General features: G+C 42.1%; 1 protein-coding gene across 1 annotated transcript in view; it reads left to right on the top strand.

Annotated features, from left to right (window-relative positions):
* prkg1b (protein kinase cGMP-dependent 1b) overlaps positions 1-26,601 on the top strand; it is a 102,249-nt gene that overhangs the window by 61,424 nt on the left and 14,224 nt on the right. The window contains exons 6-9 of the mRNA XM_036529058.1: positions 5,980-6,057; positions 7,435-7,529; positions 15,918-15,983; positions 23,005-23,079. Coding sequence (XP_036384951.1) covers positions 5,980-6,057; positions 7,435-7,529; positions 15,918-15,983; positions 23,005-23,079 — 314 coding nt within the window. The remainder of the gene's footprint in view (positions 1-5,979; positions 6,058-7,434; positions 7,530-15,917; positions 15,984-23,004; positions 23,080-26,601) is intronic.

Here is a 26,601-nt window from a genome sequence, read left to right as displayed (position 1 = left end):
GCCCACACTCCAACATGTGAAAATCTAATTGGGTAGACTCTCCAACAAATACTAATGGTTTCCAAAGAGTCGTGAAAAATGTCTTTGCTAATACAGGAAAAAAAAAGCAGCATTCTGTAGGGTTTGGCAGAAAACTGTAAAAATAAAAAAAAACAACTATCTCCTTGAAATAAAGGATACAGCTGGTACCAATTGGATTGTACTGTACTAATTGGGCCTCACAGACACCATTATTTTTGTCATGTTCACAGCTGCAGGCTCGATAGGGTCAGCACAGACACAAGTCATACACAATTACTGATTTTAATGTTTTCTCTCTACAAATTTTTCATGTTCAAAATTGTAATTTTTGTTTTTTAATTGTGATGTAGATGTGACTTTTTCAGATCCTACCCTGAGCAGAGCTATCGATGAAGGAAATAGCAAATATAATTTGGGCTCGTATTCATAATCCGTGTGTTCCTGTGAAAAGTAAAGAAACGGGAGTCAGGGAGTCATGAAAAGCCCAACCTCAAGACTCAAGAGGAATCCTGTGGATTTGATAAATGAGCTGGCGCAGTGGTGGTGTCTACATTCGGAGGGGGGTTTGGTGAGTCACCTGGGGGAGCCGAAGGGGCTGCCAGCAAGAGGATCTCAGGGGGCTTTCTCCCCCTGAAGAGCCCTTGCCTGATAACACGTCACAGCAGGACTCCATTAATCCCATCTCTTTCAATTTTCAGAGATTACGCTCTCTCAGCCTCGCGCTGGGAAAGGGGGGGCACGTGGGGGGGGGGGGGGGTTCATTCAGTGCGAGAGGTATTTTTGTGTGTGCTGTAATCAATCAGAATACCGGTATTTATAGCGGCGACGCGATAAAAAGGGATCCAATCCCTTAGGGTTGAACTAATGTTACTAGAGATCTGGTGCTCCAGATGTCACCTTGTCTCTTGTGAGTACAGTGTGAACCCATTTTTCACTATCCAGCTATTTCTAATGGCACACTGCCTTTCTGCTTGCTTCTCTCATTGTTATTAATGAGTGGGGATCTGTGAGAAGCATTTCCTAGTGGTTCTGCATATTCATTATTCTTTTTGACTCTATAGTGACAGACTATACTGTTAAATTCACTATATAAGTATTACATAAATATTATGGTATAGTTCTGTGAATGTATACGATCCGTTTGCTGTTTCATTTGTCTGCTCTGTGATAACTTGACACACAGTAGCTGTGTGCTTTTTATGATTTTTTTGGACAGTGCCAAGTCTTTGAAGACATCTTCTGTTCAAATTGATATTTTTCAAGGTAGTTGTTAAGGTGAGCGAATTTGCATTAATTGCAGAAAACAGGAAGGGGTATTAATTAAGCATTTGGAAGCAGTTCATGTTCATGTTCATGCTGAGGGAGAGAGGCAGCTCCTGAGGTGTAAAGAAACTGTTTCTTTGCCGAATGATGGACAGGCCTGTTTTGGAGTGAGTCAGGAGTAAAATCACTTCATTACAAAACCTTAGACAAAGTGAGAAGAAAGACTGTGCAGGGAATGGGGGAAGTCCATTGGCAGGTGCAGCCAGCCAATGATGCGGAGCAGGAAGGCCCCGGGGGGGGGGGAGTCCTGCTGGAGTACAGCACCCTGTCATCCAGGTCAGAAGGCACTCGCATCTCAGCCCTGGGTGACAAAACATTACCACTTTTGACACACACACACACACACGCACACACACAGCATGACATTTAATTTAAGCCTGTGAGGCACTGAGGTTTTCCCCATTACTACATGAAGGCTGTCTGTCACAAGCTTGGAAAAGATCAACTGCTCTTTCTCCTTTTTCTCACTCTCTATTTCCCTCATATCTTTATTCATGTGTATGTATCTGTGTGTGTGTGTGTTTATGTGTGTATGTGTGTGTACCCACCCACACAGCACCAAATATTTCACTCTTGGCATTACGACATTTTTATAAAATGTGCAAGTGCTGCACAGACGTGATTTTTTCGACAAACAGCAACATCAAAGACCCCCAGGGAATCTGAGGATAGGACACAAAGTCTAACAAGCACTGCAGTGTGGGATTATGATAACAAGTTCCTCTAAAGTGTATAGGAAAGACTGCATGAATAACAATAAATTATTAATAACAAGATGGGCTCAAACAGTAGACAATACATGGGTCCCTGGTGGGGTTCTTTTTCAAATTAGACATTGTGTTCACAGCTGCATGCCATTATACTGCCAGAATATTGCTGGAGTTTGTTGCTTAATGTGACAGACAAGTCCCACTGATGGCGAACTGTCGGAGAATTCACCTGTAGGTAAGAAAAACTGATTTTCTTAAAGATGAGCCACTTTTGCAAGGAACTGAAACAAGTAAAGTAATGGTGTCATTATTTTTAAAAGCTGAACGGCCGTATAAGTACTCCACTAAGCAGCATCCCGGCTTTCATTCCTTTTTTTAAAACCCAAAGAGACAAGGGCACCGAGGCAGAAATGATCTGATTCATTTATCAGGCCTCTTCTTTATCTGGTGTTTTTTTGTTTTTGTCTGTATTCGGAGTTTCTTTTCATTCCTCGGATCCTGTCTGCCTCGTGGCAGCGATATTAATCAGACAATCGGAATCTGCCTACGCTGTTTCCTTCCAGGACTCATTCATCTGCTCCGCGGGCCACAGTGATGGGGGGGGGAAATGCCTTTAAGTGTCTCAGATGAGACATTGGCGCGGCAGACATCAGCGTTCTGTGTTGTGGGATTTTTTTAACCTGTCACCACATCGACATGCTTATATAAGGGCAAGTAGGGTAACACAGTGGTCAGGGAGGTGGACGTGTTAGCAGAAGGTTGCAAGTCATTAGGTTGCGAGTTTGAATCCAAGCTGGGGCACTGCTGTTGAACCCTTCAGCGAAATGTTTATCCTGAATTGCTTCCATAAATATCCAGTTGTATAAATAGATAAATGTAAGCCATGTACATTGTCCTGGATAAGAGGATCCGCTTACCAAACAGAAAATGCAATTGCTAATCCAGCAGTTCTTTCCAACAGAGGTGTTATTACTGTGCTTATGTGCGCCTGACCAGGAAGTGACCCCACCTCTTTTATACACAGTTGAGCTCCCTGGCACACGCTGTTCTGCAATGCCTGTAAGACCTATCATACATCTTACATCTCGTACTGTTAATTCTTGTGGTGGAGTGGATTAATTTCAAACAAGTTGGTCCATGGCTTTTTGCATTGCATTTGGATTGAATAAACCCCCTACACCAGTCAATGGTATGTTCAGTGCATAGTTTGAGTTTGGGTGCGCTTCAGCGTAGCAGTCATCATTATTGTTTTCTGTTTCTTTGAATACAAAAAATGACAGTTGCACATTTTTGGTATGACTTGCAGGAAACCTGTGAACCTTTGTCACTGTGCCTCAGTTTCAAGTCTTCGTTTCTCTGGTAAATACAGTCTTGTGCAAACAATTATGGTTTAAAAATAAACCAGTGAGCTAAAGTTGTTTATCACACCCCTATGCCAGAATTGAAATAGAAATGCAAGCTTGTGGGTCACAGAGCAATGAAATCAAGTTACATAAATAAACAAGTGAATAACGCACCATTATCTGCTCTTAAAAAAGGACAAAAGTGGATGTGATCGACACAGGGCGTTTTGCTGAAGTGGTTAAGCAGACCTCATAAAGGTCTCCAGTTTATTTTTGATTCCAGACATCTGGGCTGTGTGGGGGAGTGTGTATGGGGGTGGGGGGGGTGGAGGGGGGGGGGGTGAGAGGCCGTTCCCACACTGTTCCAGGCGACATGAAGCAGTCCATGTCAAAAGTTCACAGTTTTCCATTTTGTGGATGAGGGGTGATGGGGGGAGTTGGTTTATTTTTTTTTGGGGGGGGGGGGGGGGGCAGGCTAGGCTCTGCCTAGTTTGTGGTGACCCCTCCTGTTGGAATCTGACATCTACCTAGCAGATGTCAAGTTAGCCTTATAAATTTTTAAAGGAGATAGAGAGAGGGAGAGGTAGAGAGAGAGAGAGAGAGCATTGAGCAGATGGTGTCGATCGATACACTGCAGACAGGCCTCGAGCAAGACAAGAAGAGTGAATTTCACAAGACAGCCTCTTCCTTTCAATAATCAGCCTTGTTTAAAGGCTAAATTCTTCAACTGTCTGGCCGTTAATTGTATCTGTATCGTTACATACATAGCGGCATTGGAAGTCCTGGACTTGCAATTAAAATTTCACTTTCAGCCTTGTCCTTCAACAGCAACCATTTTTGGTGTGAAATTGATTATTTACACCTTTTTGCTGTATGCAAAGATACTGGCATTCACTGCATTAATCCTTTTCCTTGCAAATCAAAATGCATACAAACTGTTTTGATTAAAAGTATTACAAGAGCCTTACTATTAATAGAGTTACATTTATAATAAGAGTTACTATTCTTTTATGATAAGAATTGCAGTTATAATAAGAGTTACTATTCTTCCAGTTCGGTGTCTGTTTAATTATTAAATATGTTTGTGGCTAAACAAGGAAAATGGATAATTGTATGTAATGGGTGGTCCTGCATTTAATCTATTGCCCTGAATTCTGTATTTCTGAAGAGGCTATTGCATGTTTTTAACCCCAGCCTGTGTATGCTGGCATTTGGGGTTGGTGTTAAGCAGCCCACTCTGCAGTGCATCCCTCCTGGACGGTGCTTATCAAGAGATCAGAAGAGAGGTGTTGTGCTTCCTGTCTGTCTCTGCCGCCGTCAGCAGTTCGGTGACAGCGATCCCCTCCAAGCATCAGCCTCCTGAAAGGTGGTGGTGGGGGGGGCAGTGTCATCAAGAGGTGATGGACATGTTCTGGGAAAGGGGCAAGAAAAGCCTTTACTCTGTGAAATCTGACCCAGAGGACAAAGAAAAACCGAATTCATGTCGAGCCTTCAGAATCCCGGCTGTGTGCTGCTGGTGTCTGGCCCTCCAGCGCGGAGCACAGTTTCGCAGGTAGCCATCAGGAGGTCTGACCCTGGTTGCCTCCTTTCCGGCATTGCACACCAGCACAGCAAGAGGTGTGGAAAACAAGCGGGTCAAAGAAAAGGGGGCGGTTATTCCATTCAACCGACTGTCTGCGAATGGCAAATGTCAAACGGCGCTCGGGTTATTTCGGAGCCACTTCAGAAGTCCCCCTCTGACTAATCAATAGCTTCATTTCCACAGAACAGTAGGGGATCCAAGCTCAGTGTCTGTAATTATCAGCAGTGCGCATGTACTTATTTGACCTGTCAGCTGAGTCCTCGCATCCTGGCAGAGCCAGTTGATTCGACTTGCCCCTGGACTCTTTAGCCACATGTTGATTCGTAATGCCAACATGGTGACAAGAGGGCTTTTGGTGCTGAGTCCTCGCATCCTGGCAGAGCCAGTTGATTCGACTTGCCCCTGGACTCTTTAGCCACATGTTGATTCGTAATGCCAACATGGTGACAAGAGGGCTTTTGGTGGTTTTCGCTCACAGAATTGCATTAGATAACCAGGAGTGAGTAATTCCCTAAGCTGTATCCAACATGCCCCTATCACTTCTCAGTGAAAAATCTGAGACTTTAATTCCTCATTGCTGTACAGTAATATTCAGAAACAGATGATCTGAATAACTAAAAGTTAATGTCGTGATGTATCACAGTGTCTCATGGAAGCAAAGATGAACAGGTGCAGCAAGTCCATGTTGGGATGGTTGATTATTATGGCCGCGTTGCTTTGCCTCTGAGATGGAAATCTGTTACCCCCCCCTCCCCACCACCACCACCACCACCACCACCGTGTTCCAAACGAGCACAATCTGGTGGGAGTGAATCACTGGTGCGGTAATTCTTGAGCTGCCGCCTTGGTTGGGCCACCTGGCCGAGGCCGCTGAGGGACGGCTGGTGTCCTCATTCCCTGCACGCTGGGGGACGGGCCAGCCACTCAAGTCTCATGTCCCCCGAGGAGGCCGGTGACGGAGCCGCCCCGCTGAGTGACGCTTCTCCCCTTTTCTCCGCAGACGCACTACAGTGACGGGGAGTACATCATTCGGCAGGGCGCCAGAGGAGACACCTTCTTTATCATCAGCAAGGGAAAGGTGAGACTTCTATCTGCCAGACAGCAGACATTATTAATGGTGACCGAGGGCGCCGACAAGGCTGGGCCCAAACTGCCCCCGCACCACAGGAGCAGAGGTTAACACTTTTCACATTCAATTATTGCCCTGTTTCAACAAGAACTGTCTTCCCTTCTTTCTTTCGCTCTCTCTCTCTCTCCTTATGTCTTATTTCCCGCCCACTGTCTTTGTGCCTTGTATTTCCCTGGTAGTCAAATCTAATTAAAATAAACCAAATCAAAATAGATACTTCCATTACATACCAATACGTTTTTTGCCTGAACATTTGCACAGAAAGTTATGCATGGAAAATATCATTCAGATTAAATAAATTGGATTTAAAGAAGGTTAAGATCTCTCCCAGACTTGTACAGCATTTCAATACATTATCATCACAAATGCTTACTATTGCCATATTTTAAATGTCTCAAATTAAATAATTGCAGAAGCCCATCATTTGTGTGACAGAGATGTCTATTTATAACCAACATTATTCACTTGGAGCAATTTGTTAAAAGAATCAAGAGCAGCCCAAAGATGATTTACTGTGAAACTGAAATTGAATGTGAAGATCTGAAGCTGCATCATGTCTTTGTCACAGAAATGTTTTTGTGAAGATATGCCTGTGAATAGTTAGGAGAGAGACACTTTACAAGGCAATACTGCTGTAACGCAAGCCAATTGTTTCACGGCATGAAAGGGAGATTGCCAAAGAGATGGAACACCATGCATTTTGATGAGACACTCCATGGCTTTATGGCTTTATGGAAAAGTTTGCTTTTGTCCAATAGATCATGTGACACATTTAGATAAAACTGCTGTATGTACTGTTAGAAATACTTATTTTTAAAGAAAGTATTTTAGCAGTAATTTCAGTCATTTCATTGAAATAAATTAAATACATAGATTTGTAAATTTCACAAATTCTGTGTTCACTCTGAAAAAAGGGATAAGGGTCTATTTTAGGGAATTGTTTGTTATAAACCATGAATATTACAAATGCTACAGAATCAATCCAGACAGTAGTGAGCAATGTCACATAAACCAGATTGTGGAATTTCCCAAAATAAATATAGGGAAGGACTGACAATTTTTCTGACTTTTTTAAAAGTTTTAAGATCATATAGGGTCTCATGTAAAAAATGTGCTCTATATGGTATTATTTCATTTTAACTGAAACTTGAGATTTGGACTCATTAACCAAGTGTTCTGTCTAAATATGTATCAGGATCCTTCTGTCTCTGTCACTTCAAAAATACCACAAATCCACACAAGTCACATTTACAATGAGCATGATGGCTCCTTAAAGATTCACTTTTAAAGTGAAGAGTGTAAGACCAATGTGCTCTTCACTGGCAGGTGAACGTCACACAGGAAGATTCGCCCAGTGAAGACCCAGTTTACCTGCGCGCACTAGGAAAGGGTGACTGGTTTGGGGAAAAGGCCCTTCAGGGGTAAGACTGTTTTCCGTTTCCACTGAAGCAGCCCTAGACTGGGGAATCAAAGCACTTGTCCTGACTTAAAGTTCACTAATTGAGGCCAATGCTCTGGCTTTTACCCAAACGTGTCATCACCTGGAAAGGATCTGGAGCCTGCAACGGCCAAACAAATTCACTTCTTTCCAAAGGGGATACTAGTGGATAAGTTGGCAGGGGTTTCCTCATCTCACTGCTCTCAGGCACTGCTCATAGCAACTGCTGCACCCAGCACTCCTGTGAGTGTTCATGGGCTATCATAGTGGGATAAGTCTAGCATGCACCATTCCTTATTTTAATAATAATTTCATAAAAGAATTTGTCCTTATGTTACAACTTTATTTGTTTGGCATGCACCATTCCTTATTTTGGGCAACTGGAACTCATTTGACTTGAGTCATTTGTATATATGAAGCATTTCAGGGTGTGTACCTTGCTGTAGGATACCTGGTAGTCAAACCTGCATCTTTGGGCTTCAAGCACTACTGCACACTGCCACTCTAAACCCATCAGTGCAGTGAGTGCAGTGGCTATGAGTGGTTCAGTGCCTCCTTTACAACTGTCCTTAGTAGGCAAGTGCACAGAGTGCCTGGGGCGGGATACTACCATTACCAGCAATCCTCTCATTTCTGCATTGGTCCCTGTCCCATGCACATTGTGTGTTTTAAATCTGCTCGTTCTGAATCACATGAAGCTTTCATCTAGGTATGGGTGGTGTCAAAATTTTTATATTGTGATACTGTCTCTGAAAAACATTTGTCATGTATGATAATATCACCCCCTGGTTTGGGGGAGGGGGGTGGTATTGACAGAATGGGGTACACACCTACCAGAAAAAGCCCTGTTAACCCTAATATGAGGTAACTTACAGAAAGCTATAGGTGTAACAAGATGCCAAGAGAGTTTTTTTTAGCTAGGTCCGTATAAATTTGGATTATTAACTCAGCTGGTTAATATAGCCAGCTTGCTAGCTGTATATTATAGTTAAGATGAGGAGGGGTGAGGAGGGGTGGGGTATATGATATTGAGGAAATTGAGGAAAATTGAGGATATTGAGGAAAATATTGTGACGACACAAATATCACAATATACAATGCACAAGCCTATTCTCATCCCATTTTCCAATCGGTGGGATAATTAGAACCAAATAAGAGAAGAACTATTTTATGAATAGCGATTTTAACGCACTGAAATTGCATAGATAAACATTAACAGAGCTGCAGGTTTTTAATGAAGTGCATTAACTTAGCTTGCTGATAGCCTGATGATGCGGCAATCCGGCAGAGAAGTGAGAGGGTGAGACTGCACGGCAGAGCGTGTGCTCCATTCTGGCCATCACGCTGCCTCTCGACCGCATCTCTCCATCAGAAGCCATTGATTTTCCGCTGGTGATTTGAAGCGTCCGAACAGCCCAACTCTCCTTCTCCTTCTCCCATCACTCAGCCGTGGGAGCCCAGCTTTTCTCCTGTCGTTAATACAGTTAGGGATGAGGTAGCCTCAGGCCAATGCCTTTCATACTGCGTGTTTGTTCATGTAATAGGTGGTAAATGTGATGTGATGTTGACATATGATGGTGCTAAGGGGGGGGGGGGGGGGGGGGGCAGGGAAAGGACACTATCTATCTATATATATATATATCTATATATATATATAATATGTATAATCACATCACACACGCTTACACATAGATGGCATCTAGCAAAGATGATTGGGAACAGAGGTTGCAGTGACACCTTGTGGATGAAGGTAGATCAGTCATTCTGCTAATTAGACTAATGCACGCCTTGACTAGATGCATTAATGTTTAAATAATCTGAAAAGAATAACTGGTTTTAACACTTAAGCGGCCACCTCCTTATGCATCATTACACTCATTGATGGCCTACAGCTGTAAAGAAGCTGATCCTGAAGGCTAAGGCCCTCTGCCATGGTAAATCACAGAGGCTCCTGGAGTCATTGAGATAGACAGTGCAGTGTGAGGAGGAATATGTTGCCTGGATTCACTTGGACCGAGGGTGCAATGATGGGGTGTCCAAAGCAATTGAAAGCATTGTGTATGGTACATGAGTTGGCATGTGAATTTTCTACAGAGTTTTGACCCCTGAAGATGAGGTGGGGAAAGTGAGGTCATGTCTTTTAGGGAAGTGGCTGCCTTTCAGACAGCACATTCAGACAGAGGTTGAGGTGAGCTCACTTCCTGCAGGGCCAGTTGGCCAATGGAAGAGAACCTTAGCACCAGCTGCTTTGGTGCTGTGCTTTTCACTTTCATTGCAATTCAGTGAGAATTAACGCATCTGAATCTATAACTACGATAAACTCCATTAAAAAGAATCAGTAAAGAAGAAAAAGTATCATGGAAAGGCAGTACTGAATCTTGAATTCTGCTACATTTGAATTCTCCCCTTGTTTGGCCTAAAACGATTACATGATGTTATTGGCATTTAGCAGGTGCTCTTATATCAGTTACAAAGTCATCCATTCATACAGCTGGATATTTACTGAGGCAGTTGGGGGTTACGTACCTTATCCAAGAGTACAACAGCAGTGCCCCAGCAGGGAATTGAACCGGCAAGCTTTTGGTCATGAGTCTTGCTCCTTAACCACTATGCTACACCGCCACAGCATTACTGTCTTCATTTTTTCAGTTTATCAACCAGCTGTCAGGCTATTGGGAAAGATGTGGCTTGGATTTGAATGTGCCTGCTCCTGGTTGCACAGGAATGAGAAGCAAGAGAAGGAAATGTCAAAGCATTAGCATTTATTGAATGAATATTTGTTATTAATATTTCATTGTTTCACCATTTCTTAGTATTTTTTCAGTTTACATACTTCATTTCCTAAGGAAAAGAGATGTTCTAATCAGTAGGCTTTGTTGTTGCCTTCTTAATCAGCAATTATGCCAACAGTAACAGATTAAATGCTCATTATGAAGCTTAAGTTAAGTTCCATATCACAAATTAAGTGCCATGATTGAGTAATTATTGCTTTCCACACATTCATCGTTAACATTTGTCGTGATTATGAAAAAAATACACGACAATACAAATGACAATGGAAAGCAATGTAAAGACCAGTGTAACCATCTTGGTTTTTCTTTACCATCTTCTCCAAAAGTGTAAGCAGCTTCCTGTGGGATACTGCTTTGATGTTGACCTAAGAGCAGCACTAGAGAAGGTAGATTTAAATATCCCATGTAATCCATTAGTTTTATTTTGAAAGGTGCTATTTTCTAAGAGGTGCTTTTTTGTCCCCATCGCTTTTGATCTGCCATCTCACTCCTCAGTTTTAATTAGAGGAAGATCTTGTGTATAAATGTGTTTAGCAAATCAATTGGTCCTTCACAAAAGCTACTTTATTAGCCCAAGACAGTGTCTTTGATCTTTTGCAATATTTACAAAGTGATTCTCTTCGGTAAGTAATTACTGATGGTCTGAGGTAGGGGGTGTCGGGGGGTAGGGACGCCTAAAGATTTGGTGTCTGACAGAAGTGTAGATGAACAGTTGTCCTGCGTAATCCCAAGAGATGTTGATGAAAAGGTTTTGTGCAGCTTTGATGGTAAATAAGCAAGATGCAGGGACAAACTGGAATGCCCCTCTTTGACATAACACCTTGTTCAACCAAATTAAATCTAATTGTTGACAAATAAGGAGAGCTTAGTCTTGCATAATTTTCAGATTGCAAAGCCATGGACACACAGGCATGTGCATACATACGCCACCGCAAACTGATTTACGCGTGCACACATACACACATGCGTGCACGCGCGCACACACACGCACGCGCGCGCACACACACACACACACTTCACTTTTTTTTAAGCTTTTAAACACGTACATGTTTGTGTGTTTGTCTGAGGATAAACCTGTTAATACAGACCACCCATCTAAACCATTTTGTTCTCTGCTCCACCTAGGATCGTCCAAGCATAAACTGCTTCAGGCAACACTTTCAATTAAACTTTCTTTGTTGTTTCTTTTCCAGCCAGTTTGACAATGCTGACCTTTTCCTTTTGAAAGTCATCCCTAGTTGTTATGATTGCTGTTGAAGGGGGGCTAGTCCGCCTGTTTGGCTGGCGGGGCCTAACGAAACATTGATGAAATCCGTTAGATCTAATTGGTCAGTATGTTGCTACTGAAATGCAATCAGATCATATCTGTCCACGAGGAAACCTAGCATTATTTACTGCAGCCGCTGCATGTATCATGCATCATACACCTGCGATGAGAGAGGTCTGACACAGTGGGCCTTTTTTTCCTTGACGTGATTGGCTCGCATTCCGGAGGCTTTTGCGAAGGTTCTTTCCTCAGTGGGAGGTATCGCTTTTCAGGTTTCTGCTGTACAGTAGGATATTCCGATGGTGCTCTAATGCCCGGCCCGGGGCCTCTTTAAAGTTCTTGACCTCCAGTGTGGGCAGGTCTGTCTTGACATTGCACAACAGACTATGTCCTTGTGAAATGGACCCCGGGGTTTCAAGATTTTGTTAGTGTAAATAGCTGCTGTCTCTGTTACCGTCTCTGTTACCAAAAGAGGAACCATTAACTGGGGGCTAGAGGCTATTTAGTGACTCCATTGACACAGATGTGTTTTGTTCTCTGTGACAACCAGAATGTTGGAAGAACTTTGCGGGACCTTGCCCCACAGTTTCACACCTACTGCCGGTGACACCAGATAGTGCTGGCAAATTAGATTATATTCATGCCCTCCAGCAGAAAGCATGCGCTGCGTCTCCTTGGCACGGGTCTAACAGATGGGCCAAACAGTTGCAGCTGCTGGGCTTCATGCGAGGTGAGGCTCCTGGGTGACCAAGGACAAGTGTAGAAAATTATATGTTATGTAACCATGTTCTTTCTTGGCCTGATGACAGTACAATTGACAGCTGTTCCGTAAGGCATATATTTATGTGAAGGTGTTGAAACCTTTTTAGATTTTTCTGAAGCCCAGTCCACTACTGAGATAGCAAGCGCTGCTGGAGAAGGAGTAGCACTTTGGATCATATCATATTCCTGTCACCTTCATGATAAAAAATTTGCCTGCCTACTGACATCAGGAATTGTGAGGGCAACGTGTGGTGCACTGGTAAGAACACTCGATTATTGACCTTAAGTTTAGGTTCAAATTCGAGGTGTGACGTGATTGCTGTACCCCAGAGCGCTGTCATCTCTTGTTACCACCATTGCTTCTGTGAGAATAGAGATGGAGAATGGGCCACGCTGTTAAAGATCTGAAATTGCAACCTTTTAAAAAAAATCCTGGATCTTCAAAGTAAAATAAATAAATAACAGGAATATCAATAAATGTGAATAAGAAGTCAGGTGGAAGCGACTGACAGTTTGAAGGAAGCCAGTTGTGGTAGAAGGGATGAAGGTGAAAGAGACTCTTTGTTACAACTGTAAAAATACATGTCTCTTAGGTGGCAGGCATTTTTGACCCACAGATCCAGCTGTCCCCATTTCAGTAGCTGCTCGTTGACAGCTTGTCTATAGCATGAACAGTTCACATGGAGTACAAAATCTGATGCAATATAAATGAAAGTATTTTAGCCCTCATTTTAATTTCATTTTTCAAAAGATGTCATGTTAACTTTAGTAACACCAAATGATCTTAACCTTATAAAAACAAACCAAACCAAATGGCTGGGTTTCATAATTTGTCCTTATATTCTAATATACTAATTTATAATATACCATTTTCTCATTATATAGGTTATCATATAGTTTATTAGCATTTACTCATTGATTAACCCGTGTCATTAGCGTTGACTTGATAGATTGGTGGCTTTGATGTGTCAACGAAAGATATACTAAATGGATTCAGATTTTCAGCATCTGTGCCAGCTGCATTTGGGATCCTTTCTCAGAAGGCGTCTCCAGTCTGTCTTTCTCCCATTGGTACCTGGTGAGGTCATGCTAATGGCTAATGGACATTAGTGCCAGGATATCATGATATATTCCCCCTCCTGAAACAGTTCACATCACAGGATTCCTGTGACCAGGAGCACCCCAAACCATCTGGTCCAGTGCTCTCCCAAGTCCCCAAGGGAAGGCAAGATACCCTAGTCCAGATACTGTCCCCAGATAGCTTTCTGTCCCAGGAGGTAGACCAGATGGGACCCACAGCAATAAATAGCAGATATTGACAGACAACATATTTGATGTTAATCATCTTGCTAATACGAATAAGGTTGTTTTCCTCAACTTCTTGTATTGGATGCTGTTTCGTGGTTCCGTCTCTACACAAAAGACATTTATACTTTGTTTTCTTACTTCTCCAGTGTAGCTGACACACTTACATTTCAATTATAAATGGTACAGATAATAGCATTCGCTCAATGCCTGAACACTTATTTGGACGGCTCGATTAGATAACGCTCACCTTTAAAGGTCTCCATGGAGGCCGTAACAAACATGCTGTACAGCTGCACATTGGAATGTGCTTTACGCATGACAGGAATAAGGAGTGGCATCTCCAAGAGGAAGATAGATCGCATTCAGTTACTCTCTTGGATGACAACCCATTTGATTTTCTAGCCATCTTGCTGCTGTTAATAATGACAAAAATGCTCTTCATACTCTTTACAGTTAACCCATTGTCACATTTGTGTACATTTCTACATTTTATATAATCCCCTCCAAGGTAGTTGACGGAGTTACTATTCAAGTGAATGCTGCAGACAATATAGATGGCTCAAGGCCGAACAGTTCTGAGAGTGGTATGAACAGGTAATGCTTTCTAGATGCAAGTGCACATTGGAAAATGTTGTACATATGAACTGAAAGAGTTTGGTTCAAAAGTCACTGTCAGACCCTGAGAGGAAAACAGTGCAAGCAATTAAAATAAGTGATTGAGGTGGCAGTGTGGCGTAGTGGTAAGGTGCAGCGCTTGTAACCAAAGGGTTGCCGGTTGAGCTCCATGGTGGGCCACTGCTGCTGTACCCTTGGGCAGGGTAATTAACTGACAATTGCCCCAATAAATATCCAGCTGTATAAATTGATAACATGTAAAAAATCGTAATATATGTAAGTTGCATCTGCTAAATGACAATGAATGTAAATGTAAAAAATGTAATGATTAGTTTTCCATTTCCGAGCAGAATAGTATTACTTTCTCGTTCCCGGTAAAAATAAAACAAATACAGCACGCAGCACATAGGAACCAGCTATTTTGGCATGAAGTCACAGCTCGCAGCTAGCAGGTGTTGGTGTTGTGTGTCAGGCTCAGCGATGCTGTGTTTTCCCAAATGCGATGATGACCAATACAAAGATCTGATACCGGACACAGAATTGGGGACACTAAATGCCCCCATGTGCCACCTGCCCGCGTGGACAGTGTGTCGCTGAAGCTCTCGTAGCACCTCACCGCTGCGTGTGTGTGCCCTCCGGGCTCCGCCACTCCGGTGTGTCTGCGAATCCCAACTGCCGCTCGCAGCTGCAACCTTTCAGGAGGAGCAGAGCAAGGGGAGAATTCCTGCCCCTGTCCAAGTGAAAGACACTGAGTGTCTGAACGCCGGCGGTCAGAGCGCACGGGGGCGTCTCGTCGGATGGGCTGGAGTTCACCATGGACCCTGTAGAATCCGACACAGACTGCGACTGGGGAGATTCCTCCTCAGAATGTAGCGAAGAAGGTTCCAATGATGACGTACAGAGCTGCACAGAGTAATGCTCATTAATGACCTGCGTTGCACGGCTGGCGGTCAGAGATGTCCGAGGGCCAGAATGCTTTAAATATTGTAACATCTTAAAAAAAAATACAGCATGCTGGTTTTGCTTTTGCTTTTTTTTAAGCTTTACGCAAATCTTCAAACTCTGTTGTAAAATGAAATAATTAAACTGATTTGGTTGTGAAAGCTAAAATGTGATTGGACTTTGTAAATGAGTGGTGATTTTGTTTTGCAAAAGTGCATGGGCGTCAGTTTGTTTTGAAAAGTACTAGGGACAATGACGGGTTCGACGTGTTCACACCTTTTTAAAGTGGTGTGGCCGAAATGGGCCACGACAAAAAGTGGTGGGGACATGTCCCCAGCGTCCCCAGCATAAATGACGCCTGTGCAAAAGTGGATTGAATATGTGTGTAAATTCTCATGGCTATTGAACACACTAAGCAAGATTTTATTTTTACTGAAGGACAAAATTTGTCATCATTCATTATGTTATGATATTTATACATGAAAAACAATTTATCCTCATCCCACTGTCTTAGATGTATTTCTTATCTCTTATAGACACAAACTCCAAATGAAAAATGGCTTGCAGTTTTAGTGTATCAGAGAAACTATTGCCCAAGTGAATGATGCTCTCTGGCTGATGTGACTAAAGGGCTGTAAAGTTGTCATGTTTTTCACTGATGGAGTCTTGTTTTGTCTTTTGGCAGGGAAGATATAAGAACCGCCAATGTCATCGCTGCTGAAGCCGTCACTTGCCTGGTCATCGACAGAGAGTGAGTACCACACAAAGTCCAGTCAGTTTCGGCTTTTGGATTGGCTAATGCTGTCAGCCTTATTTTCATGATGATGTTAAAGCCTCAGTTCACTGGGTTGAGTCAACACCACCTTTTTTAATTATTTGAAGGTAATTTTAAATGTATGCTTGATTTTGATGCCTGTTGGTGTGTATGGACCCTGTTTTTAAAAGAGGTGAAATGGAATGTGACCTGTGCAATATGCCATGTCAATTCTTAACTCTTATACACTATGTCACAATACTGAAAATGTATGCTGTGCTTCATGTGTAAGTATATTTAAATGTACAACTATTTATACCATATAAATTTTCATATGAATATTTGAGTTAATACCAAATTTAAAGTCTTTTTTTTTAATAAAAACTCACCCATCCTCAGCAATTCAACCCTCTGTTTTTAAGACTGTGTCAGTGGGTCCCGTCTGAGTTCTCCTCCATCTGGCCTGTGCCATTGTTTCCAAGACTGTGCTGTGAAAACACATTGCGTAAAGGCCTGACTTCTTGTACCCGTGAACTCAGCTGCAAGCTGTCTTAGCGCCACTATTTTATATCAGTGAGCATGCCCCAGGTTTCAGTTTCAACTGAAATTTTTTAGTTTCTTATATAAACCAGATTATTATCTCTGTATCACACCTGCATTGGTTTTTTAAATGGAATATTTAACCAGAACAGCGATAATGTCAAGAAATATTGATTACAGCTTATGAAAGCCTTTGTTGATTAGTTTTAGTCTGCCTCACTCACAGATAGACATTGCTCACACAGTAGTTCACTCTTGGGATCATCAGTAGGCACAAGTACTGCACGTCTCTCAGCATCAGTTTAAAAAGCACCAATGATGTCTACTAAATCAAAGACATCAGCATATGTTTTTAACCAGGTAATTACAGTACCAGTCAAAACTCTGGGCATACCTACTCATAGAAGGGGTTTTCTTTATTTTGACTATTTTCTACATTTTAGAATAAAAGAATAAAAGTAGTGAGCAAATGTGTTAAACAAATCAGAACTATCTTATGTTTTAGATTCTTCAAATTAGCTAAAAAACATTTTTTAAAAATAAACTTTTTTTGGAAAGGAATGCACACATAGGCGTCAACTTCACTATTTATATTTGTCTAAGAAACAAGCATTCAAGCATTTAAACGTAAATATTTAGATCAAAATGTCTTTGACTGCATATTTCCTATTATTTTAATCAGGTGTTTCCAAACTTTTGACTGGTACTGTATATTCAGAATGTTTCCATACATTTAAAGAATGCAGTTTACATTTTAATTCTATATTCATGCTACAAACAACAGGAAGTTTTTACAACTGAAACACCAAAATGTACAGCTAGTTGGCCAGTAATAGTCTAATATCTCGGGAAGTAGCAATCGATCAAATAAGTAGGTTATCACACTCTGAGGGTCACCTTCTCTGATAGGACAGCGAGACCTAATTTCTCGGTCTGTAGGCCATTGTAGATTGTGCCCTCACTTTACCCATCAGGCACGATTCCATGTGTGTCAGAACCGTGTGGCTCCGAGGCAGGGCTAAAAAAGGAATTCCTTAGCGGAGGGATTTCGAAGGGAGCAGTTAGTCTGCAGAAAACCGGCCTGCTCGTTTTATCGTGGAGTCCAGCTGGAAGGTTTATGACGCTCTCCATTAAGGAGCTGCTTGTTTTGGCCGTGGCACTGCGTTCAGATGCTGTTGTGCGGCGCAGATAATTATTTGATTTGTGTGGATTTCCTGGTGCTGCCATGCACTCGGATGCCAGATCTGGGGGAATTAAGAGATAAACAGGCACACTGACTGAAGCCTGCAGAGATGAGCTAGTAGGACATATCAGAGACGGTATCAGAAAATGTCATCTCTCTCTTTAATGTTGGGGGGGGGGGATGTTTTAAACGCAAATGAAAGGTTTTCTTCCAGGTCTTTGCCCTCTCAATCAATATTCAGCCTCTGTTGTCAGGAGAGTATATTAGGGAGAGGATTACACCTGGTTGCCATAGCTGTCTCTGAGTGTGCTGTAAACATCTCAGCTCAGACGCATTGCTATTATTATTAAAATGAATTTGCTCAGCAGACTGCATCGCATATGACATCCAAGCGCCCTTTCAGTAGGTGTGCATGTTTAGGTAGGTAAATATAAATGGATTAATGTCAATATTATGAAAAATGTGATTAATGTCAATATTATGAAAAATGTGAAGTTTAGAGTAACAGAGGATAGATGCACAGAATAGAACATCAAGAGGGTCATATATATTTAGCGCAGAGTCACTCATATTTTAGACATGAATTTATCGGCTTTCAGAGTTCACATTACCAGTCAGACACCTGAAACCAAGTGCAAGAGACTTATAAAAAAGAATAAATAACCCTTGATCTAAAATCATAATGAGTCAGACGTCTCATTTGTTTGCTTGTGAACTGTCAGTTAATCACAGTTAAAACTCGCCATCAATAAAATCCAGAGTAAGACTTTTTTTTATCATGCATAAATTGCAGTCTGTTCTGTTTTGGCACTTTAACCTGTTTTAATAGGGTCTATAAATACCTGTGTGTCTGATGGTGTGTTTCAGGTTTGTAACATGGCATGATACTTTAGAATAAGGAGAAAAACATAAATATGAAAAAATCAACATGTCCTCTATGTAGCCAAGTAGAACTTTGACAATTTGACAGTGAAGCTTATTTGTTAATTTAAGAATGTCACTATCAGTATCATCTTTCAGCAGTGGTACAAAAAATGAATACATTTATGTTCATTGCAATTTGCCTACATGTAATTAACATGAAAATGGTGGTTGGCAAAAATAAATAACTGCATACATAACGACTGGTCTAACATTGCTGCCTATTAATTGAAGTTATCTTTTCCATCTCTGCTTTTAAAGGAAACATTATAGTTACATGGAAAATTGATTGGATTAAGGCAGTCCAGTGTGTTGTATTTTGTTTTCAGCTGTGTGGAACCACAATGCATTTATCTAAAGGTAGTTTTTGTATTGTGTTATCAAGATTCTAATGAGGCACAACGACAGTGGAAATCTGGGGGAAACTGTGCCTGTTGCTGCCCAACCAACATTACTTCCCGTAGGAGCCTAATTTTTCTTGGAGATCTCACATGCAGATACAGCCTAATTTGAGGCTTGCCTTGGCTTCTGCTCTTTGGCAGCAAGCCTATGAGGTGTCAATGCCAAGTGGCTATGTGGCACATTTGCACTACTAAGAACTTGCAGCATTTTTATTCTCCATCTTCATTGCCTAAGGGGGAACATGCAGGTAAGGGAAAGGTACCTCACCTGAATAGTAAGAGGGATTCTTGCAGTGTTTTTGTTTGGGGATATTCATGATGAGGCAGTGTCACAGCAGACACTATTAATATCATTGAAGTAAAATTCATTTTCAAAATATCCATAGTAATTCATGCCATCCACAGAATTATACCACATTACTAAATTTGTTTTGGTTTAGTCACCAGCCATGCTACGTTGAAGCGTAGCTGATGTAATGTTGAAACATTTATTAATCATTCACAACGATGTAATGTAAAATTCAGTAAACAACTCTGTGTAAAATGCCATCCTAAACCATTAATACAAAAAAGTTAAATCACAGCATTTCTTCTGAGTTCTTCCCGGTCACAGCGCTCAAAAATGTGAAATTGTAACAGGGTGGTCTGTGCAACCCTCAAACCATATTACAACCTCAGGCAATAGGCATAATTAACGCACTGTGCAAAGGCCCCAGGTGTCCGGAATGAGGAATGGAACTGAGATTGCGTCATGACTTAAAGGGGTGATGTCACAGTACATCCTTGAGCTGAAATACACAACCATAACTATCAAACGTGATTTCCGAGTGTTGTGTGTATGACACATCATTACGGCCCTCTCCAGCATTTTGTCTGCTTGGTGGAAAAAATTGATTTGCTTTGTCCCTCGCTGTTGAAACGAAGTTGGAAATAATGGACTCATTCAACAGATAACAGTATCTTTCAATATTGCTGTGACTGTACCACACAGAGAAAAAAAACTTTGCTGATACCAGCTGAAGCAGTCTACTTCCAACTTGACCCCAATGTTGAAAGATGGTTGAAAAAGCAACAGTTTTTACAGTATTCAGTTCCAAACCCATTTTCACCTTAAGAGTAGCCCTGAAAGTACACCTGCGCTGAGTGAATTTTGTCTCCCCTCTGGCACGGATTTGCAATTTACAAGACCCTCTTGATTGCCTTTTTCCGGTGAGATTCTTTGGATTGCCATTTTATGAAAGCCGCTGTAGGTGGCGTATTGTTATATGTGGCAGAGGTAAACATGGTTTGAAGCAAGAGCAAGAATGGGCTCTTTTGAGGGGCCGCTTTGATTTACCCCCCTCGTTAGCGCTTTTTTGTTAGCTGATGGTGAAACACTGGCCCATGGGGAGTCCGCTCAGTCAGCCAGGTCAGTGAGTGAGAGAGGGTTACTGCTATTTAAAGGGCTGCTTAACGGTGGCCAAAAATACATTCCTGGTGCTCCCGAGTGGCTCAGCTGGCAAAAGCACTTGCTCTAAATGCAGGCTGAGCCCCCGAGCCCACACACTGCTAGTTTGACTCCAGGATATGTCATTAGCCGACCATTACTTGGAACCTTCAGCACAGGAGTATGATTGGCTTTGCCCCGCTGGGGAAAAGTGGGCATAAGTTGAGAAAGGGTTGTGGGATCACTGCTGTCTAGCGCCTCCTACTGACTTGTCAGGTGGCTACATCTTACTGATTGTCCTGTTATTGATCAGTGAGAGATGGGCTGCTCTTCCAGTCAGCTCTCTTGTAGTTCACTGTGTGAGCTGCAGTGTGAAAAAGTGCATTTGTGTAGAAGAAGTACTGACAATTCTTAGCATTGTATTCCTAATTGCAAAACTCTTTACGATCTCACAAAGTAATTAAATAGCTGTCTTGATGTGCTTGACATTACAGAACTGTATGTGCACTTAGACTAATCAGTATTACTGTGTAATCATCGTTGCTTTAATTAATAATAATAATATTAATAATAATAATCTCATGATTTTTATGTTACTGTTCAACAGGACACAGTTTTACTTATAAAAAGCAACCAAAGAACATTTTACTCATTATCCATTGGTGTGAATTCAGTTGAGATTGGAAATAAACACTCTCAGAAGAGCTAGGGGTGCTGAGAGGGGCCGTAAAAGTCTTTATTGAATGTTTATTCATTGGAAAAAACGAGGCGGCTCTCAGTCCTGTCCCAGAGCTCCAGCAGCAACAGATGATGCCACAGTGCCTGGGGAGGGGGAGATTGGAAATCATTTTGCAGACAGGTTTCAGAGATGAAACATTTGAATGTGTGCAGTGACCTGCCCTTATAACTGAAATGCAGCATGGTAATCGGAGCCCTCTTAGCCACTGATGTTCTTTGCTGTGGTATGGAACAGATGGTGCTATGCAGCATGCTGTAAAAACACTCAAGAGCTCTAGCTGATAGACTGACAGGCACAGGCCATCCAACGCACAGGACGAACGGACACTTCTTTGTTACGTTTTGCCACCATTTTGCATTTTTTTAATAAATTTGTCCATTCTAACCTGTGCTGTGTCTCTGAGACGGCAGTGCGGATGTCTTTGTTTGAGTTTAGTTGTGTGTAAAGTTTTTTTTTTTTCCTTGTGTTTATGACAATTAAAAGTAAACATTCAGGAACAATTCATTGATCTAAAAAATCCATACCAAATTTCCTTGTTTTGAGGAAATACAATGAATGTTTTCTTGACATATAAGTTGCATTCTGGAAAGTTAATTGGCTTTACAAAATAGAATCTATTTATTATGAAACAGAAAATATTGGGCAATGATATTGTCACCATTGGTGATTATCTTTATAATCGCAACTAACACGGTTTTATCCGTTCCACCCTAAAGGGCTTTGAAATTCTGTGTTTGTTACTTTGGTCCTTGCTTTCTGATTTGTCAAAGTATTGAGGTACCTAACTAATGTGCCTTTTGAATCTGAGTTATGGATACTTATTGGTAAAAAATAACATACATACATGCAACCTTCAGCTTAGTCTGAAATACAGTTTCTCTTCGAAAGTAAAATCTGTTAAACTGTGTAATATGAATGTTTTTTTCTGTTGAACTAGGACAAGCATGACCGTAGTTCTCTCATGCATCTAATTACGCTGAGAGGTTGAAGCTTTCGTGAAGATTAATATTCCATTGCGGATGCAGGTAGTTTCATAACTGTCTCATTTGTATAACACAGTCACCCAGGCTTTGGCTGATCCCGAATTACATTAACATAAGATACCCTGGCAAGGAAAGGCTCCGAATCAAAAGTGGAATTGAAACCATGTCTGTCCCGCATAGCGGTGATTAAACATTAAAATAACAAAGTTGGAGTCAAATGGCGTGTAAGTGCTTTTGTGTTTAAATAATACCTCACTGCATTTTTAACCAGATTGAAATTCACTGGGCTGGTGAACTGGTATCACCTTTAAGCAGGCTGTTTTTGAGCCTGGATTCAATTAAGCTTTTAGCCACCCTGCATATCAGAAGTGCCTTCGCACTATCAAGTTTGAGTAAAAGCATATTTTACCATAGATGAGTTGCATTAGGTTAGGTGTTGTCATTACTATTTAGTATGGAAAACAAATGTTGAATCACATGTTTACATTTACATTTATTCATTTGGCAGACGCTTTTATCCAAAGCGACTTACATAGGTTACAGTTGTTTTACAATGTTATTACAATGTTTTTACTGAGGTAGTTGTGGGTTAAGTACCTTGCCCAAGGATGCAGCAGCAGTGTCCCAGTGGGGATTGAACCGGCAACCTTTCGGTTACGAGTCCTGCTCCTTAACCACTATGTTCCTGTATTTTGAGGAGTTAACCAACAATGCATACCGCACTGCTGAAGACATTGTTGTCTATATCTGTGAGGACTGTGTAAGTGTGAAAGACGGTTGGCTTGTAGTCTTTAACGTGACGCCTTCTCCTGTGATCTCTTTCAGCTCTTTTAAACACTTGATTGGAGGCCTGGACGATGTCTCCAACAAAGGCTATGAAGATGCTGGCGCCAAAGCAAAGTAAGTTATTGGCTCTGTCTTACTGCAAGGCAGCTTTCCTGATCTATACAATGCCTGTGTCAAGGCAGTGCCACAACACTGTCCCTTGTAAGCATGGATTTTATTCAAGGGGCAAAATTCACTGAGCTGGCACTTTATAGGAGCTATTAGATTCGCAGGAACATGGATTCTTGAGTTATTCATGAAAGAAGTACTGGAAAACGAATAGCAGTAGTAAGTATTTGACATTATGTATCAACAAGTGTCTCAACCTTTCAGAACTTCAGAAGTGCTTCTTCGCAGGCTGGTTAGAAATGGATGCTGTGTTGGAAGCGGACCAGAGGAGTGAAGCTTATTATAATCGCCCTTTTGCGGTCAGAGGGCTAGTGCATTCATCTTTAATTATGGTTACGCCTACTTGTGTGTACCTTAGTGTGCTATTTAAGGAAGGTCACGGAACCTTCTGCCAGGAGGACATGGACTGCTCTTTACTTTATGTTTAGTTGCCACTAGTGTATGGACAGACAATTTGCCAGCTTTTCTGCACCAGCAGTTGAGAGTTTTTTTTGTAGCACGTTACTGTATGTAAGACTCCATAGTTCCCATCGGATACTTGAATTGGAATTGGAATGCAGCCTATGACATACTCCGTTACAGCTTTGCTAGGACTTTTGTTAGGAATTTGGTCATAGCAGCTATCCCGGAAAGCTTACTTTAAAATACTGGATGGAATCGTCAACAACGTCACACATGGATGAATGAAGCAATAGCAACTTTAACATTTGCAAAAGTAGCATATTGTGTCAACCACCAGCTGCATCAATATCATGAATGCTGGGGTCCGGTAGCTGCTTACCTTAACCTGCACTTAACACTCCCCCCTTTTCACGCAACTTTACTAGTTGCTAGTTATGCATTTGAACTCCCCACTACCACAGTGACAGCTGCTAATCCACCGAGGAGTGTGGGGCAAGGTGCGCGCAGTCCTCCACTACACATGCATGCGTACTGTAACTATTCACACTACAAGTCCCACAGTGCACCAGGAGGCAAATGCCATCAGAGGATAGGCGCTACCCTCTGGCGCTAACACAAAGGCGCCCATGCGGGTCCCAGGGTGTAGAGAGCGGAAAAGCTGACCCTTATACCCGGTGGAACGAAGCAGATTTGCTGCTGATCTAGGTTCTCGGTCATTGTCAGAGAATGTTTGATTGACGACAATTGATTGATGACTGCAAGTAAGACAGTATCTGACCTTGAAGCTGTGAGGAAAGGGAGTGGTAGGGAGCAGGGCTTGTAGCCCAACAGTTGCTGGGTTGATTCCCAAATGGGATGCTGCTGTTGAACCTGGGAGCATGGCACGAAACCCAAATTTCTTAGGTAAAACAAAAAAAAAAAATCAGTTGTGTAAATGGATAAGCAAATTATGTCATTTAATGGGAGATGGGAAGCTTTCCATAGCGGCTGTTTGTCTGACCCACTCCTCAGATGGTCCATGAGGAAAATCCATAGGGGATGTTTAAGATGAACTCACCACTCATTATCACTTGGTTACTGTGCAAATCCAGTCTCTGAGACAGGATTTTATGTTCCATGAGTGGTATATAATGTCAGGGGGAAAAGAGACCCTGCGTGTCTTTCTCAAGGAATGTCATAAGTTCTTGTCACCAGTAAATACTTAATAGTATTGTATGAGATGCTTCAAAAGTATTCTGTATGAATTCACACACACACACACACACACACACACACTCATGGGCATCTCATTAATAGCAAACATGCTAATCGCTCGCAAAACCAAGTCATTAATACAGTCTTAATGAATGCGGGTATTTGCTGTGTTGCGAAGGTCTAGACAGTGCATTAATTAATTTGCCTCTGTAGTCTTTCATTTGATCTGAATGATTATTGCAGGTCTGACCATGTCTCTGACCTTGTGGTTATAATTATCTGTGCCGGGATGGCTTTCCTGATGATAGCGGGCGAAACATAATCAGACAATATGGTCTGTCGTAACGAAGGGCCGTAATGACTTGTTTGGCATGCATTGATGTCTGAAAAGACTCCGTGTTTGATAGGATTTGGATCTTGGTGATGGGTCCATTTTAGACAGACCTATCGAAGGACAATGCACATGCGTGACATTTAGATTGAATAAGCCTGTTTCTGAGAGACCATTTAGGGCAGTGTGCGCTGGTGTGGACGCTGTCGCAAAAAGTACCATCTGACTTAATTAAGCCTTCAGTTTCTCGCAGCACTTGTCTCTGTAAAACAGGGTGTGAAATCGAGCTACGTGGCTATTTTTAATTGCTTTCTCATTGGAGATTTTTGAGGAATGCACCGTCGTTAACTTCCATCTTCTTATTAATGTTGCCCCCCTATTTTTCCCCGCTGTCGTCTGAGAGTGGCAATTAACTGCAACCCTCACGTCACCGAATAGCTTATTTAGGTTGGTTTGCCGCTGAGTGTTCTTGAGGCGAAACTCTCGTGCGAACATATCTGAGCTGATATGAAAGTGGATTCAGCTGTGCCTTGTCCACGGAGTCTGACGGCGTGTGCCATGACTGCTTTTGAGTCAGTTAGTCGATGCCTCAGACAAAGTCACAAAGTAAGAAAAGCAATCCAAAGGGGACCTGAAAGTAATTCCCCAGTTGAGAGTTTTTAAAAAAGCTTCTCTTATCTTTGGGGTGATGGCAAGCGGTAGTGTGCATGGTGGTGGTGCGTCGGGAAGGGGGGTGGGGGGGCATCCAGGTCCACATGGGAGTGCTTGCAAGAAAGGAGTTGGACGACCCAATCAGGAGTCATTACAATCTGACCCACTGTGCTCTCTGACGATGGCGACTCGAATGTCAGCAATCAACCTGAAATACACAGATGCGTATTCCCTGATTGTTCAAAAACCACAAAAACCACCCCGGATGACTCAGAGGCAGAGCCGCTGGGAACAGAGTGGTCCCTTATCCCCAAGGTGCCGTGATGTGGGCCAGCCTCCTCGGAGATTCGTGTGCACGTAGGCTGGCAGCCCTCCTTTGGAAGCGTCACATTACCCATCTCCGCACCACGGTACAGGGGAAATATCCTCAAATCATCTGGCAGGCACAGACAGTGTGGGGGTAGAAGGGAGTACAGGGGCTGTCAATTCATATTGTGCCTGATTTCCTGTTGTGTCTGATTATTCCTTCAGTCCTTTTATTCTCTGACAGGGGCATACCCTCTCCCAGTCGTGTGTCAGTGTGGTTATTATGGGCAACTAACTCGGTTTTTACTCCCACCGTTTGGATCGATCACATTTCTCAGTGGAAGGCCTTTGAGGGTTTTGAGCTTGTGACTGAGTGGCCACTGCATAATGGAGATCCTTTCTTTTCAGTTATAAGTATAGGAGCCGTCTTGATGGGAGATGCCAGAGATCAAAAGATACCCTCCAGGGTTTGCTCTCACCCTTTCCTCCCCAAGTTAACTGGCACGCCATTGCAAATACGATTAGGATGATTGAAGTTAAGACACATGCATTTGGGTGTTTTTCTCGGCTTTAGCATAATTTTA

The sequence above is a fragment of the Megalops cyprinoides genome, chromosome 1, assembly GCF_013368585.1.
Source record: "Megalops cyprinoides isolate fMegCyp1 chromosome 1, fMegCyp1.pri, whole genome shotgun sequence".
Classification (NCBI taxonomy): domain Eukaryota; kingdom Metazoa; phylum Chordata; class Actinopteri; order Elopiformes; family Megalopidae; genus Megalops; species Megalops cyprinoides.
Note: the sequence above shows the minus strand (reverse complement) of the source record. Positions and strands in the feature narration are given on the sequence as shown.